The sequence below is a fragment of the Sycon ciliatum genome, unplaced genomic scaffold, assembly GCF_964019385.1.
Source record: "Sycon ciliatum unplaced genomic scaffold, ocSycCili1.1 SCAFFOLD_1445, whole genome shotgun sequence".
Taxonomy (NCBI): Eukaryota; Metazoa; Porifera; class Calcarea; order Leucosolenida; family Sycettidae; genus Sycon; species Sycon ciliatum.
This window is the reverse complement of record NW_027044823.1, coordinates 18570-32071: the sequence shown is the minus strand read 5'-3', so window position 1 is coordinate 32071 and position 13502 is coordinate 18570. Positions and strand designations below refer to the sequence as shown.

Below are 13502 nucleotides of genomic sequence, written 5' to 3'. Positions count from 1 at the left end.
GTAATTTTCGTTTTGCAGAACCTCTCTGGTGTTTCGGGAACTCAACCCTCATCATTTGAGCTTGAGTAGGCTAAGGAAGATTTCTTGCAGGTTTGCCAAGTCGAAGGTTCGATGGAGTTCTCGTGCGCTCAGGATGGCAGTCTGGAGTCAGTCAAGTGCCAAGTCAAGTCAGCGGAAAAGCGCTAGCTCCAATGTGGGAGCAAACCCTTTCCTAACAAATCATCCGCCAAGTCGCTAGCACTAATTCGGAGTTCAGTATAGCATGTGTATTTAAAAATATTGAAGTTCAAGGTAAAATCGAAAAAAAACGACCGAAGAGTGCAAAGTTTACGTACGAATGGTTCCTCCATGTCAGGCCTGGCACGTCAATCTCAACTTCCACAGGTTCCCGAAAGTGCATTCCATGAGGCTGCAGACCCATCAGCTGTATGCAAAGCAGGCAGAGCAAGACATTACAATCAGACATTGGATTGAAATGATCGGGTAGAACCCGTTAAGCTTCCAGTAAGTCAGATACTTGGCCTAACCCTGGCTACACCGGGATTCATACACCTTTTCGCGTGTTTTGTTTTTCAGCCAGCAAGCCCTTGCACAAAGAGCAACAACAGCTGGTGAAGATATGCATCTCGCTACTACACTAACCTACTTCGTTCCGATTGTAATTGCACTTGTAGCATTTGAAATGTGTATGTACTTTTGACAACAAGAAGAGGAGGGAGAGATAGTTGTGACTCTGAGTTTCTGCAAGAAAACAAAATACAAAATGTCATACTCTCGCCACCATTATCAGGGCTCAATGAATCATTCTCTCCAAGCACATTACCTTCAAGTGAATGCACTTGAAGAGAGAATGCTCGAAAACTGGTTGGTGAACAAATTGTATGAGTCCTGATGATGGTGGTGAAGAGAATAAAAATTGCAATTTTTCTTGCAGTACCACTGTACTTAATTTCCGAGAAAGTTGTTTACTCTGAGTTTTAGGCAAAAAAATCATACAGCAGTGTTACTTGACTGCCGTACATGTTTTTTTGTTTATTATTATTGATTTATTTATTTTTTACTGAATACCACAGAACCATCAGATGCGGGGCGGTGGGATATTGGAAGGAAGCGGGGCGGGGCAAAAGTAACTCCTCCGACCAAAGGTCTCGGATTCATCCTTACTCACATGTACATGTAGCTGAGGATTCGGCGACGAGGATTGTTCTGCAGCACGACCTCATCTTCCATGGATACCCAAAAAGGTTTTGGTTGTGTTCTCTGACTGATAGATTTTCCGCATTATCTGGAGCCTCACGAGATGCCCAAATCCGCTGTATTTCACGCGATTTTTCGATATTCCCCCCGGGAGATCCCGGACCACGCAAAGGTCAGCCGGACCACTCACAAACTCCTCCTCCGGCCCTGGTTCAATATGCTTGATTGCACATGTCACATGACTTTACACAGTGCAGTGTGACATGAGCGCCCTTCGCGATTCGCAGCCGTTCTTCGAACACCAGGTGCTGCGGTGGAGAGATTGTTGTTTCCTCGTTCACCGCACCAGGAGGGAACTTAACCATGGCACCATCCAAAATTAGTATGGTGCCCATCCTCCCGATCGGAATGGCGTTTGTGTTGTTCTAAAACAGGGGAAGAGTATCGTGCACAGAACAGCAACAAGTCCTGATAATTAAAAAACAGACAATCAAGGGACAATGAGACAAAAGCCTAAAGGCGGATAAAGAGAAGAGCTATTCCTCCTTGTTGCGATACTAAAGAAGAGAAAGAAGATTTTGCGCCCCCGTTGGTCCGGCCATGGCGATATCAAACGCACAAAAACAGCAGTATCCGTGGCCCTCTGCATGGTTGCAACAGTATTGGCAGACAGGCTGAAAGATAGAGGCCAAATTCTTTTAAGGCACAGTTTTGGAAAACCACCAGGTACTTCCGCTCACCCTCTTCTAGTGCACAAAGGCATGTTTCGGATTAGCGAGATGCACCACCAGAAAGATCTGACGTTTAGTGTATGGAGGTGTACGCATGAAAAGGCAGGCCCACCACTTAGTGCACTAGTCTCCCGCCCAACTGGGAGCAGAACTCGCCTCAGACTGAATATGGTCTTCAACTGCCCGCAAGCTAGGACTCGTTCTGGCACAACTCGGTTTGGCTTCGCTGCCCCAACTGATTGGAACGCTCGTGGTGCCCAATGCCCAACCCCGTATGAACTGGCAGCAACACCCCATACGCTTGACCACTAGTATTCATTTTGATTTCTAGAACGTGCTCTCTCCCTGCTGTAGCCCTATTGCTCTTCTTCTATTCTTCCTTATATAATCATCTCCCTCCCTCCCTCCCTCCCTCCCTCCCTCCCTCCCTCCCTCCCTCCCTCCCTCCCTCCCTCCCTCCCTCCCTCCCTCCCTCCCTTCCCTCCCCTCCCTCCCTCCCTCCCTCCCTCCCTCCCTCCCTCCCTTCCTCCCCTCCCTCCCTCCCTCTCTCTCTCTCTCTCTCTCTCTCTCTCTCTCTCTCTCTCTCTCTCTCTCTCTCTCTCTCTCTCTCTCTCTCTCTCTCTCTCTCTCTCTCTCTCTCTCTCTCTCTCTCTCTATTATTCGCATTCTTCAAATTGGGCATGCTCGCCAGTTTGAATCGAAAAATAAAATAATCACAACAATGATTTGATATTTTTCCTGTCAAATACCCTTGCACCAGAGGATTGGGCCATAATTCGCTTTACTGTGCTTAATATAAGAAAGAACAAAAGCTCAATTTTAGACATAATTACGGAAAAGAGAAATGCTAACTCGAATGAAAGCATTATACCTGCGGGTGTGTGCGCGCGCGTGTGTGTGCTGTTGTTGTTGTTTTATTTTACTTCATCAGATTTACAGGCAAGCCTTCTGTGTGTTCTGCAAGCCTTCTGCCTTCTGTGTGTGTGTGTGTGTGTGTGTGTGTGTGTATGTGTGTGTGTGTGTGTGTGTGTGTGTGTGTGTGTATGTGTGTGTGTCTGTGTGTGTGTCTGTGTGTGTGTGTGTGTGTGTGTGTGTGTGTGTTTGTGTGTGTGGTGGTGGTGTTGGGGGGGGGGGGGTGTGTGCTAGGAACTGCTGGGTGGAGGATGATGATGCTCTCTAGAGCATGGTGGCCGCACACAAGATCAGGATTGCTACGCCTATCTCAAACTCACCTCCGACACATACCGGAAATCCAGCAGAGGGTCAATCGTGACGTCAGGTGGAGTGTCGTCAGGTTGGTCGACATCGGATGTTTGACATCGGATGGTTTGACTTCCGTTAGGTCGACGTCGGATGACATTCGGACATCGGGGAGTTTGCTTGTTCCTTTCGACAAGACTAGCAAACGAAGGTCTGCAAGCATCTGAGCTCTTCAGGGTGGCATTTGGACAAAGGAAAGAAATACACATGTTTTTGTGAACCATCGCCCGTAATCGAATTTTTATCATGACGTCAGTCCCTTTCGGCCAGCGGCTAACTTACATACAGATGCTGTCATCACAGAAAGCCCAGTCACGGTTTGAAAGTGCAGAGAAACAGTGATCCGGTAGATCACTTCAACAGTACATACCCACTCAGGGTCCTAGTCAGGAAAAAGATTAATGGAGGTGGAGGAAGGGTGGGGGGGGGGGAGCAGGGGAAAATAGTTACCCGTTTGATAATTGTAACATGGAAAACATGTGGGCACAAGTTATGCGATCGAGTCCCACAACTAAAAACTGACACGGTGTACTGAGACATTCCACAGCAGGCACGTCAGCTTGAGCACTGCTCGATAGCGCTAAACAACAGCATATGATAATTGAACATGTTTTACAATGGCCTAATAATTCATTTTAAAACTGTTTCCTCAAAGACAAAATGCTAGTGTGAGCTCTTTCTTAGTGTTCTAATAAAACTTCTAATCATATCTTATAACTATAGTTGTCTCCTCTCTACGCATTACTGAAGTCAACAAATATCGGCGCTTGTTTATTTTCGGCTATTTTTGGCCTGGTCATGTTGGCTGAAAATTTGTTGCAGCCGAAATTTCGTTTTCCAAGTTCAGTGTGACAGTGTATACAGGCGGCAGCAGTACAGGCCGAAAATTTGATGCAGCCGAAATGGGTTTTAGCCCTGGGAGGGCGAAATTTGAATGGGCCGAAAATTTGTAGTCTTACAGCATCATTGTTTTCAGTTTTTTGCTTTAGCTACCGGGGTGCCAATCTCAGTGTTGCCAACCGCCCGTCACGGTTTGTCCTTATTTTATGGCGAAGTTTTGTCCGCAGTACGGATTTCAATCGAATATCCCGCAAACGATCATGTATATGAACGATTGCTAAAACCTTCATAACTCCATCGTTTCTTGTGCCAATTCAACAATCGAAGGGTCTAGTGGTAGCAACAACTCCAAGCTATCAGCAGGCTGTTTTACCAGCGCTTGTAAATTAGCTATTTTCAAGACGATCATTTGTGGCGTCAGGAGGTGATGGCCCTCGTCTCCTGGGATCCTGGCGTGGCTAAGCGGTACTGCTCCAGGAACTCTTCTAAGGGACCATCGCAAAAGTTCGCAGAAGCCCCCGAAACGAAGACCGTTAGTTTCGGGCCTGACCCCCTCCCTCCCCCCTCAAACGAAACAACAGTCACAATATGGGCTTCATTATTTCACTTGGATGCTCACACATAATAATTATTATAATATACTACACAAGCATTGTTGTATCAGTGTGTAACAATGTACAGCACTTTATAAATGCAACGATGATATCACCTTGCAGTGGGTGATCTAAGAACGAGAACAGCTAGAGCTATGCAGTTGTATCCTTTGAGCATGCTAATCTATATCAGCTCCTACATGTCGTCAATACTTTTTTGAATTGAAGCCCGGTTTGCGATTTTCGACACCGACTCCCTCCCCCCCCCCCCAAACGTATGCTCTTCGTTTCAGGGGCTTCTGCGAACTTTTGCGATGGTCCCTAAGGTGAGGCAATGTTGGCTTGATGAAGTTTTGTTCGTAGCTTATTCGTATACGCTGTGGCGTGACTCGTTTGTAGACCCATAAATAGTGTGCTATTTCGGCCATTTTTGAGGGGTATGCAAGTTTCAAGGTTCCCTTCAGAAAATTTTTCAAGGGCTTTGCACAATCGATCTACACCCCAAAGGGAACATACCTGCAAATTTTGAGCGAAATTGGAGAGATCCACTTGCCCACATACTTTGGTATTCTCAGACATGCTGTCTTTTAAAACGTTTTTGTAATTTTGGCATGATAGCGTGCAGAAAGGATAATGATGGCTACCTGGCCACCCAGAACATGTATCGACGCATGCGCATCTTTACACAGACATCAAACCGGGTTCGAGATAACGTTTCTTCAAATAACGAAAAAAATTGGTGGTTAAAAGGGAAGTCCGGTGAAAAATTTAAATTTCACAGTCCGTAGAGTTTCGGGCGCTGAGTCGAATGGTGTTGGTCCCACGTGTCTCCGACAAAGCGTTCTCGAGATATTTCCATTTGAAAAACTGAGTTTCGGGGGCTGCGCCATGATGTCATGCGGCCGCGCCAAACCCTCCGCAATGTCATAGCGTGCAGCTAGGTCAAAGGGAGTGCGTGAAAGCAATAGTGCCAATGCTATTTCAAATGATTTGGCGACTGATATTAGGTGGTGCAAGTGACCCCGAAGACGGAACTCCATGTGAGAGTGAAGATGCAGCCATGGCTGACCTTCATGAGTTCGGTTTGGGCTGAGAACCTCGGTATTCAGCTGAAGAAATGGTCGAGCGGGCGGGTCAAGAGTGAGCGCTGCTGCGTTTCCGACTGGTGAAGAAGCAGCAGCTATTGCAGACGAGGCTGATACAATTATCAGATCGCTGGAGAGCGGAGTCGCCAAAATGGAGAAGAGTGATGCGAGTGCTCTAAATGTTGTTCCATACCGATTCGCTTGGACTCCAGTAGCCTGTCACATGTTGATGTTTTGGTGCATATTTCAGACTACTGTAGAGAACAGTGCAGGCACGGGCACGACTCTTCGATTCAAGGCTCGCAGCACCACGGGATCTGAAAGTTTTAGGTCCGGGAGCTATTCGCTGTTTTGTCCATTTTTGTGTGACTTGTCACGGTTGTGCACTCATCGTTGTAGCACAGGTAAAATAATAAGGCGGGACTGTTCCATGCGGAATTTGAAAAACTGAAATTTTCTTTCTCAAAGCACAACCACCGGCATCGGCAAGGAGAAACGCACGTTCCCTGATTACATGTACATGACTTTACACACAACTGCTACGAGTGGAGTACATGACAAGTCCCGTGTCTTGACTAGTTCTTCGCCTAAGTAAGTTTAGTTTTGAGTTCTTTACTCGAGTCTTGTTGTAGCTACCCCAGCACGGCAGTGCATGCAGGAGTAGTTCCGTGTGTGATGAATTTGTTGACTACTGGTACACTGCAGTCTGCAGGCTGTAGTAGTACAGCTACTGTAGTCTGCACGCAGTGCAGAGCTAGAGGCCAGTGCGGACGGAAAAAGTCCAACTCGGAAACGGCTAAAATAGGGGGAAACCTCGAGGTTTGCTGAACTGAAAATCACAGGGTACGTAGTGTTTGTAACACTGAATCGAATGGTCTTGGTCCGAAGAAGCTGCGACAAACGGTTCCCCAATTGAACACGCTCCGAATATGGCCATTTTGTACACAAATAGATGGTGTGGCTACCTAGCTGCACGCTGTGACATCATCACCTGGATCTGGGTGATGCGCGCTCAAATTCGCACATGTTCGATTGGGCGTATCTGACAAGCCATAGGCCGCGGCCTCCTCGGATAAAGACCATTCGACTCAGCGCTCCGAACTCTACGGACTGTGATATTAAAAACCGGACTTCCCCTTTAAAACATTCGACTTTGTGACTCGTTCGACTTTACGGTTTTTCAGTACATCCAGGCCCTCCAGAAGAATTTTTGATTGGCATGGTCTTTCGTACTTTTTGTATAATTATCGCGGGTACACATGACCTCCTGACCAACCGGACCAGTTCCGCCGGGTCTTGACATCATGCTAGCAGTGTTACCAACTGCCCGTATTTGTCCGTATTTTTACGGAAAAACGATGTTTTGTCCGCAGTACGGATTTCAATCGAATTATCCCGGAAAAGCGAAAAAATACGGTGTCTTTGAAAAGATGGAAAAATGGTGCAGAAGACGCCCATCCACGTGCCATCGATCGATCTACCCAAAATCGGACCGCAGAGTGCATGCAGCCTGCATGCAGTGCGCTGTACATGTATACATGCCATGCGCTGTATCATGCGCTGTATCATGCGCTGTATCATGCGCTGTACATGTCATGTGCATGTCATGTGCATGTTCATGCGCAGTAGAGGCGACGGTTCGATACCGGAACGGGTTGACAGCAAAATTGTGTAGACCCAATCCGATCATCAGTATGGATTGTTCACTCGAAACATGTTTGTGAAAGGAAGCTGGCATGTTGAAGTTTGCTCTGAGGCCAGAGTCGATCGATCTGAGCCCCTCCTTTGTGTTGGCCCGTTGCCTCCAAGTTGCCCTCAATTTTTGGTGTTTACAGAGGTGGCTTCAAACCGGACAGGTTTTAGAGTGCCCGTCAAATTCACTCTGGGTCTGAAATTAGGTAATTGCTATGGCTCCATGACGGCCACAGCAGAGCACCAATAAGCCTTGTGTGTGCTTCCATTAGTTTTCATTGGTATACGGTTCTTTATTGGCGAGAGGTGAGCCGCTGTTTACCTGCGACAAGAAGTTGATTTTTCAAAAAACGTAAAACTCAAGTCGCAGTGGGAAGCAACACGTCGAAAACTCAAATGCTTGGTATGGCGCTTCTGGTCATCGCAGAGCCATGGAATTTCGGCGCTGAGTAAAACACCTCAACAAAAGATGAATGGAATGAAGACAGTCTTTGAGGTTCAACAATAACGTCTAGGAGCTACCGCATTGCAAAAGCAAAGAATCCAACTACGGCCGAGGTCCTAGTTGGCTGCTTGAAAACTTAGTGCTTATAGAGATCGATGCAGCACAAGTATACATCTGGATGGAGTGAGACTTTACAACATAGAGGAAAGCTTACCCCAGGGAGACCAGAGATGGCGACTGATGAAGCTACGGGCAGAGCTTCACCGAGCCCTTGCGAACGCATTCCAGGTGGTTTTCCGCAGTTGGCCGATCCACTAGCAACGACGCCGAGGACACCAGCCAGCGACGTGTCGGAGGAGGTAAGCGGCAGAGAGCGGTCATAATCCATGTCAACCAGAGCATCCACAACTTGATCGGAATTGTTGCGAGGCGCCGATGTTGACGCCGAGGCGGGCACCACTGTGTTCGGAGCGCGTGCTGCGAAATTAGCGGACGACGTAGCGCGACACCCTGATGAAGTGGTCACGGCCGTGCTGCCAGTTGACGACTCCCCGGCAGTGGATATCGCAGGGTGCTGGCTGAAGATACGCTTGCGATGCTCCTCGTACTCGGCCTCGCGCTCTTTGATTGTTTTCAGCCTGCGCTTATCACCGTTCTGGTTCGACTGGTTAGCAGTAGGCGAGGAAGAGCCGCTGCCGGCACCAATGGATGCATTGGGCGCGTCCTGCCGCTTGAGAATAACACGAGGCGAAATGCCGACAGTTGGCGCCGCACTGGCCGTGCTGTCGTCACCCTCACCACTGCCACTCTTCATCTGAATAAGCTCCTTGAAGCGTTCGCCTGGCAGCCTTGTTTTGGCGGTCTTTTGGAGGATGACGCCCGACTCTAAATGGTTGGTGAGGTAATCCATGCGGAAGAAGGCAGCAACGCGGTGCACCAGCATGCGATGGTATGACGTGGCCGTGGAGATCTTGAGCGGTGCCATGTGTTGCTTCGATGTCAGGTGCCCAAGGATGGATTGTTCTGTTTGCAACAGAAACCAACGATCCCTGTAAACAAAGGTAAAAAAACCCACACACACACCAACCAGAATCAGACGGCAAGCCATGAGAGATGGAAGTCTCAGCATCCAACCCAGTCACAACGACTGTAACAGTTGTCACAGTTCTAATTGAGCAAGTCTCTCATGGGTAGGTTGTCAAGCTGCTCACCCGAAAGAACTGAAGAATTCTATAGCCATGACATGACGACTGTCATTCTCAAAGTAAAACCAACAATTAGTCGGCCAATGCTAGAATGACAGTGCTTTATGCTGGCAGCAATAGCACTAGCACCATCTCTTATTGGCGATGGTGGCATCGTTAGAATAAAGAATTCAAAAACCACACCGGGAGCGGAAGCAACACAACGATCACCACCATGAGCAACAGCAGCACAAATTACCACCAGGAGCCACAGCAAAACAGGAGTACATTAGCAGCGGCAGCAGCACTAGTGCGGACACAAGCGCATCAGGAGCACAATCCCAATACCAATATCGTAAAATGCCACAGACCAACCCGTACGCATACTTCATTCAACAGTGATATTCGACGGGGCTCACTCGTGTACGTGGGCACGGGCTTATACGGGGTCGAAGTACGCATCAACAAAACATAGCAAGAACTGCTACTACCTGACGCGTAATAATCTTTTTATTGCCGTAGTTCTGCCATCATCAACGCAATGATCGCAGAAGCACCGAAATGATCTCGATAATAATCAAAGTGTCCACATCAGTGGACAAGTGTTAGATACATACTTTGCCTGGTTGAGCGAAACAATGAGAAACTGGCGCAGATACAATGATGTGTTGTCGGCATCTGTCATCGGAAGTGGCGGGAAAACCGACACCGACGCTGCATGCCAGGAGACAGGGGAAACACACACACACACACACACACACACACACACACACACACACACACACACACACACACACACACACACACACACACAAGCAACACAACGACGACAACAACAGCAGCAGAAGCCATAACACCCGACAACACCATCATCAACACAAGCAGATAAAGAGGCAGTGTGATTGCAAAACAAAAGTGGACCCAGAGACTTGTCATCGTGGATCGTTCACTGCGCTTCGTGGATGGAAGCTGACATGTCACATTCACTCCAAGGCACAAGTCAGTGAAACTGAGAGGTGGAAATAGAGCGGTCGCCACCTTCTCACTAAGATCAGCATTCCTTTGCATCCTCTGTTTGTACTGGTATTCCAGCATTTGGATGGTTGATGGCGTCAAGATAAAGTGTCCGCTCGAAATTGACTGTAACAAGATTAATTTCGTAAAAAAAATGTCATCCAAATTGCAGGGTGAAACCTGTAAAATCCACCTGCCAGACCTGGTTCTTCTGATCAGTGGCAGGCAATTACCATTTGACTCGGAGTAAATCATAATAGTAATCTCACAGCTAAAAAGCATTCTAGTCCAAATACAACACAGACAGTGAACTCGAGCTCGAGAGCGTTTCTACATTCCGGCAATGTTCCAATAAGGCGCTGTCTCCTCTACACTACAGCACTGTCGGGCGCCGAAGAACTGGTAGGCCAGCCTCATAGCCTAGCCCGTTCATATTTTCGTGTGCTAAAGTCTATGCACAGTTGAGTTACCGTGTATACATTAGTATGCTGTGCTTGGTGAAATTCTAGGCTGTTCGCTCTTCGGCGGCCGACAGTACCGTACACGTTGAAGATCACATACACGTTGGTCTTAGCCATTACCCATCACGTTCATGAATATAATATTATGCTGCAAAGCACCTTTCTTTTACTCTTGTTTGTCATGGCGGGGACAAACTACCACAAAATACAGTCGTATACAAGTAGTGCAGGCACTGCATGATTCAACAGCTTGCAATCCTGACGAATCGAGCACTATTCGAGAACAATAAAGGATGTACACACATAATTATTACCATTGCCAGTTGGCGACGACTGCTTAATCTTTGCACTATCATCCAGCGATGAGCGAGGGGAGGACGTTGCTGCTGCTGGCTGTGCACTGACAGCCTCCGGGGAAGGTCTTGGCTCATAACTGATGCTCGTGCGGCCGGAGGGGCTGACCTGACCAGTTGAGTCCTCACTCCGCAGTACTCTCACCTTCGACATACTCATGGCGGGCTGCACAAACAAAACAGGGGGTAAAGCAGCACCCATTAGCTGACCTTGCCACCCAACGATAAGAGTCAGGTGCACAGAGCTGCTCAATGAAATCCGATCACGTGAATTAATTACGCTGCAGGCGCTGTGCAGCCTTAAGCTGTGTTCCCAACTGGCGCGTGAACGCGGTACGCTTGCGGTTCATGCGTGCCCAAATGCGCGCTCAGGCTTCCACAAAAAGCAGCAATTTGACTCGAGTTTAGGACGTGCGACGCCTTCGAGCACTAATTTTTTGACCGGCATGTACGCTGATACGCGCCAGATACGCGGTGACAATTCTTGGAATTTCCTTTTCGGCGCGTTTCCGTACACATGGCGCCCCAAAAGCCAGCAAAATACGCACAAACGCGTGGTTTCATGCGTACACGCGCCATTTTGTGAACACAACTTTAGATCTGAGAGCACTGGGATGCAAACTGGTGCGGGGCGCTAACTTGACTGACGCAATCGTATTTCATCAAGCACCACTGTACATGTACTGCAAAGGCAGTCGAGACACCCCTAGTTCTCACCCTAGCTACGCGTCCATACTAACCAAGACAGTTGGGATTGGTCTTACTCTCTTAAAATTTTCTGCAACATACTTGTTATTACCCCCTTGCACAAATATAACTGAGTCTAGAGAGGGCAAATAATTCAAATCAATGACCAGCTTAAATTCGATTTGAGAACTTTCCCTTCCCAAAACGCTTTCCGTGCTATACTAGCACCAGGATCTAGGAGTGTCGATACACGTCTGTACAATACTAGATAGACCCACAAATAGGAAAATTTCCAAAAGCAACGGCATGATGGAAATGGCCATGTTGGACAAAAGTAAAACATTAAACAAGCGTCGCCGTACCTTGGAGCTGACTGTTTGCTCCGTTGGTTTGACCGTGAGGAAGGAAAAGTCGTGACCCGTCATCTTGAAACGGTCGGTGTGACAGACTTCACTGCTATTGGCATCTTCACAGCTTTGAAGAATTGCTTGGTAACCCATGGCTTGAGCTTTGATCGCATGGTATCGTTTGCCTCGGACACATGCAATGTAATGAAGGGCGCCAGAAATGGCGTAATTGCCAAGCTGCGTGGAGAGCAGGCGAAGGTCATCGACATTCATTTCAGCTGTCACGTTCTTAACTTATGTGTGAAGGCTGCTGTGAAAACCCTTCCATTCAAGGTGGATGAGCTGTTGGTAAACATTTACTATCACTTCCAATACAGTGTGAAGCGATTGTTTCCTTGAAAGAATATGCCCACTTTTGCAGTGTGGAGTTTAAGCGCGTCCTGTCTCATAGTGAGACCCGCTGGCTGTCAATGGGCCGGTCCGTGAAGAGAACTCTGGAGATGTGGGATGTGCTCGTGTCCTACTTCACAAGCCACCCTGATGTACAGAAGCCCTGCAAAGTAAAGACCATTGCCAAACAGCTAGAATCGCCGATGACCCGCCTCATCCTCAGCTTCCTGAGATCTATTATGGAGCTGTTGGACGCAGTGAACATGAAGTTTCAGTCCTCAACAACAGCTTCTATTCATCGTCTTCATGATGAGCTTTGCCGACTCCTGAAAAGAGTTCTGAGCTTCTTCGTGAAGCCTGCTGAAATAGCAGCAAATTCTGCCGACTTGACAAAGGTGGAGTTTTCAGCTGAAAGCAAACAGCTGGATGATGATGAAGTATTCATCGGAGATGATGCTACTGCTGTTCTGCTTCACTTGGAGGACAATGAAGTGGAAGATGTTTATTCTAAGTTCTATGATCACGTGGTCCTCTTCTATATGGCTTTTATCAAGAAAATGCTGAAGGCGTTCGACTTGAAATCCTCACCCCTGCTTCTCCTGAAGATGATTGATCCATCTGACTTTGATTCGCTGAAGGCCAAGATCGCAGTGCCCTTCGACATTGGGAAGGTGCGACTTGAGTTCAGGGAATTTCGGCTTGATGAGAATGTGAAGTCTTTGGATGCAGAGGAAGCAGTTAGTTTCTGGTTGGGAGTCCGTGCACTTAAATCCCCGATGGGAGAAGTTGTGGTGTCTCTCTCTGTAGTACTAATGTTACTACTCTGCACTACTTCACTATATATGTATTGCGCATGCGCACAAGAGCTTCTTGTTCCTATTTTAGTCTGGTCTTCTTCCAAGGCTTTTCCAATAACAATAATGACTTGATGATGGTTGACCAATGGTTGGTACATAACAATTTGGCGACGAAGTAAAAGGATGGCCAAACAGGCAAAGTTAGAAGTATTTGATACTGGAGATTTCGAGAGAGTATGCGGAACGTCTAGAGTTCTTTTTTATCGCAAATGACATTGGGCAGTTGGCCAGCTCTGCAAATGCTGCACAGAAGGATGCTGCGGATAAGAGAAAGGCTGCAGTACTCATCTCCCAGCTGTCAGCCAGCGCGTATACCAATTTAAAGAATTTGTGTCTTCCAAACAAACCTGGAAGCAAGAAGTACAA

The 13502-nt window shown here is 47.5% G+C and overlaps 1 protein-coding gene across 1 annotated transcript; it reads right to left on the bottom strand.

The window, feature by feature from the left end:
* Positions 1–312: 312 nt before the first annotated feature.
* Positions 313–12162, bottom strand: LOC135830637 (cAMP-regulated phosphoprotein 21-like; the record flags this gene model as incomplete). Its single annotated transcript, XM_065342870.1, has 7 exons — positions 11905–12162; positions 10817–11021; positions 9645–9741; positions 8058–8892; positions 3161–3358; positions 1446–1622; positions 313–424 (listed from the first exon to the last, which is right to left on the bottom strand). Coding segments are annotated over exons 1-7 (1882 nt in total), but the record flags the coding sequence as incomplete, so codon positions are not given.
* Positions 12163–13502: the final 1340 nt, after the last annotated feature.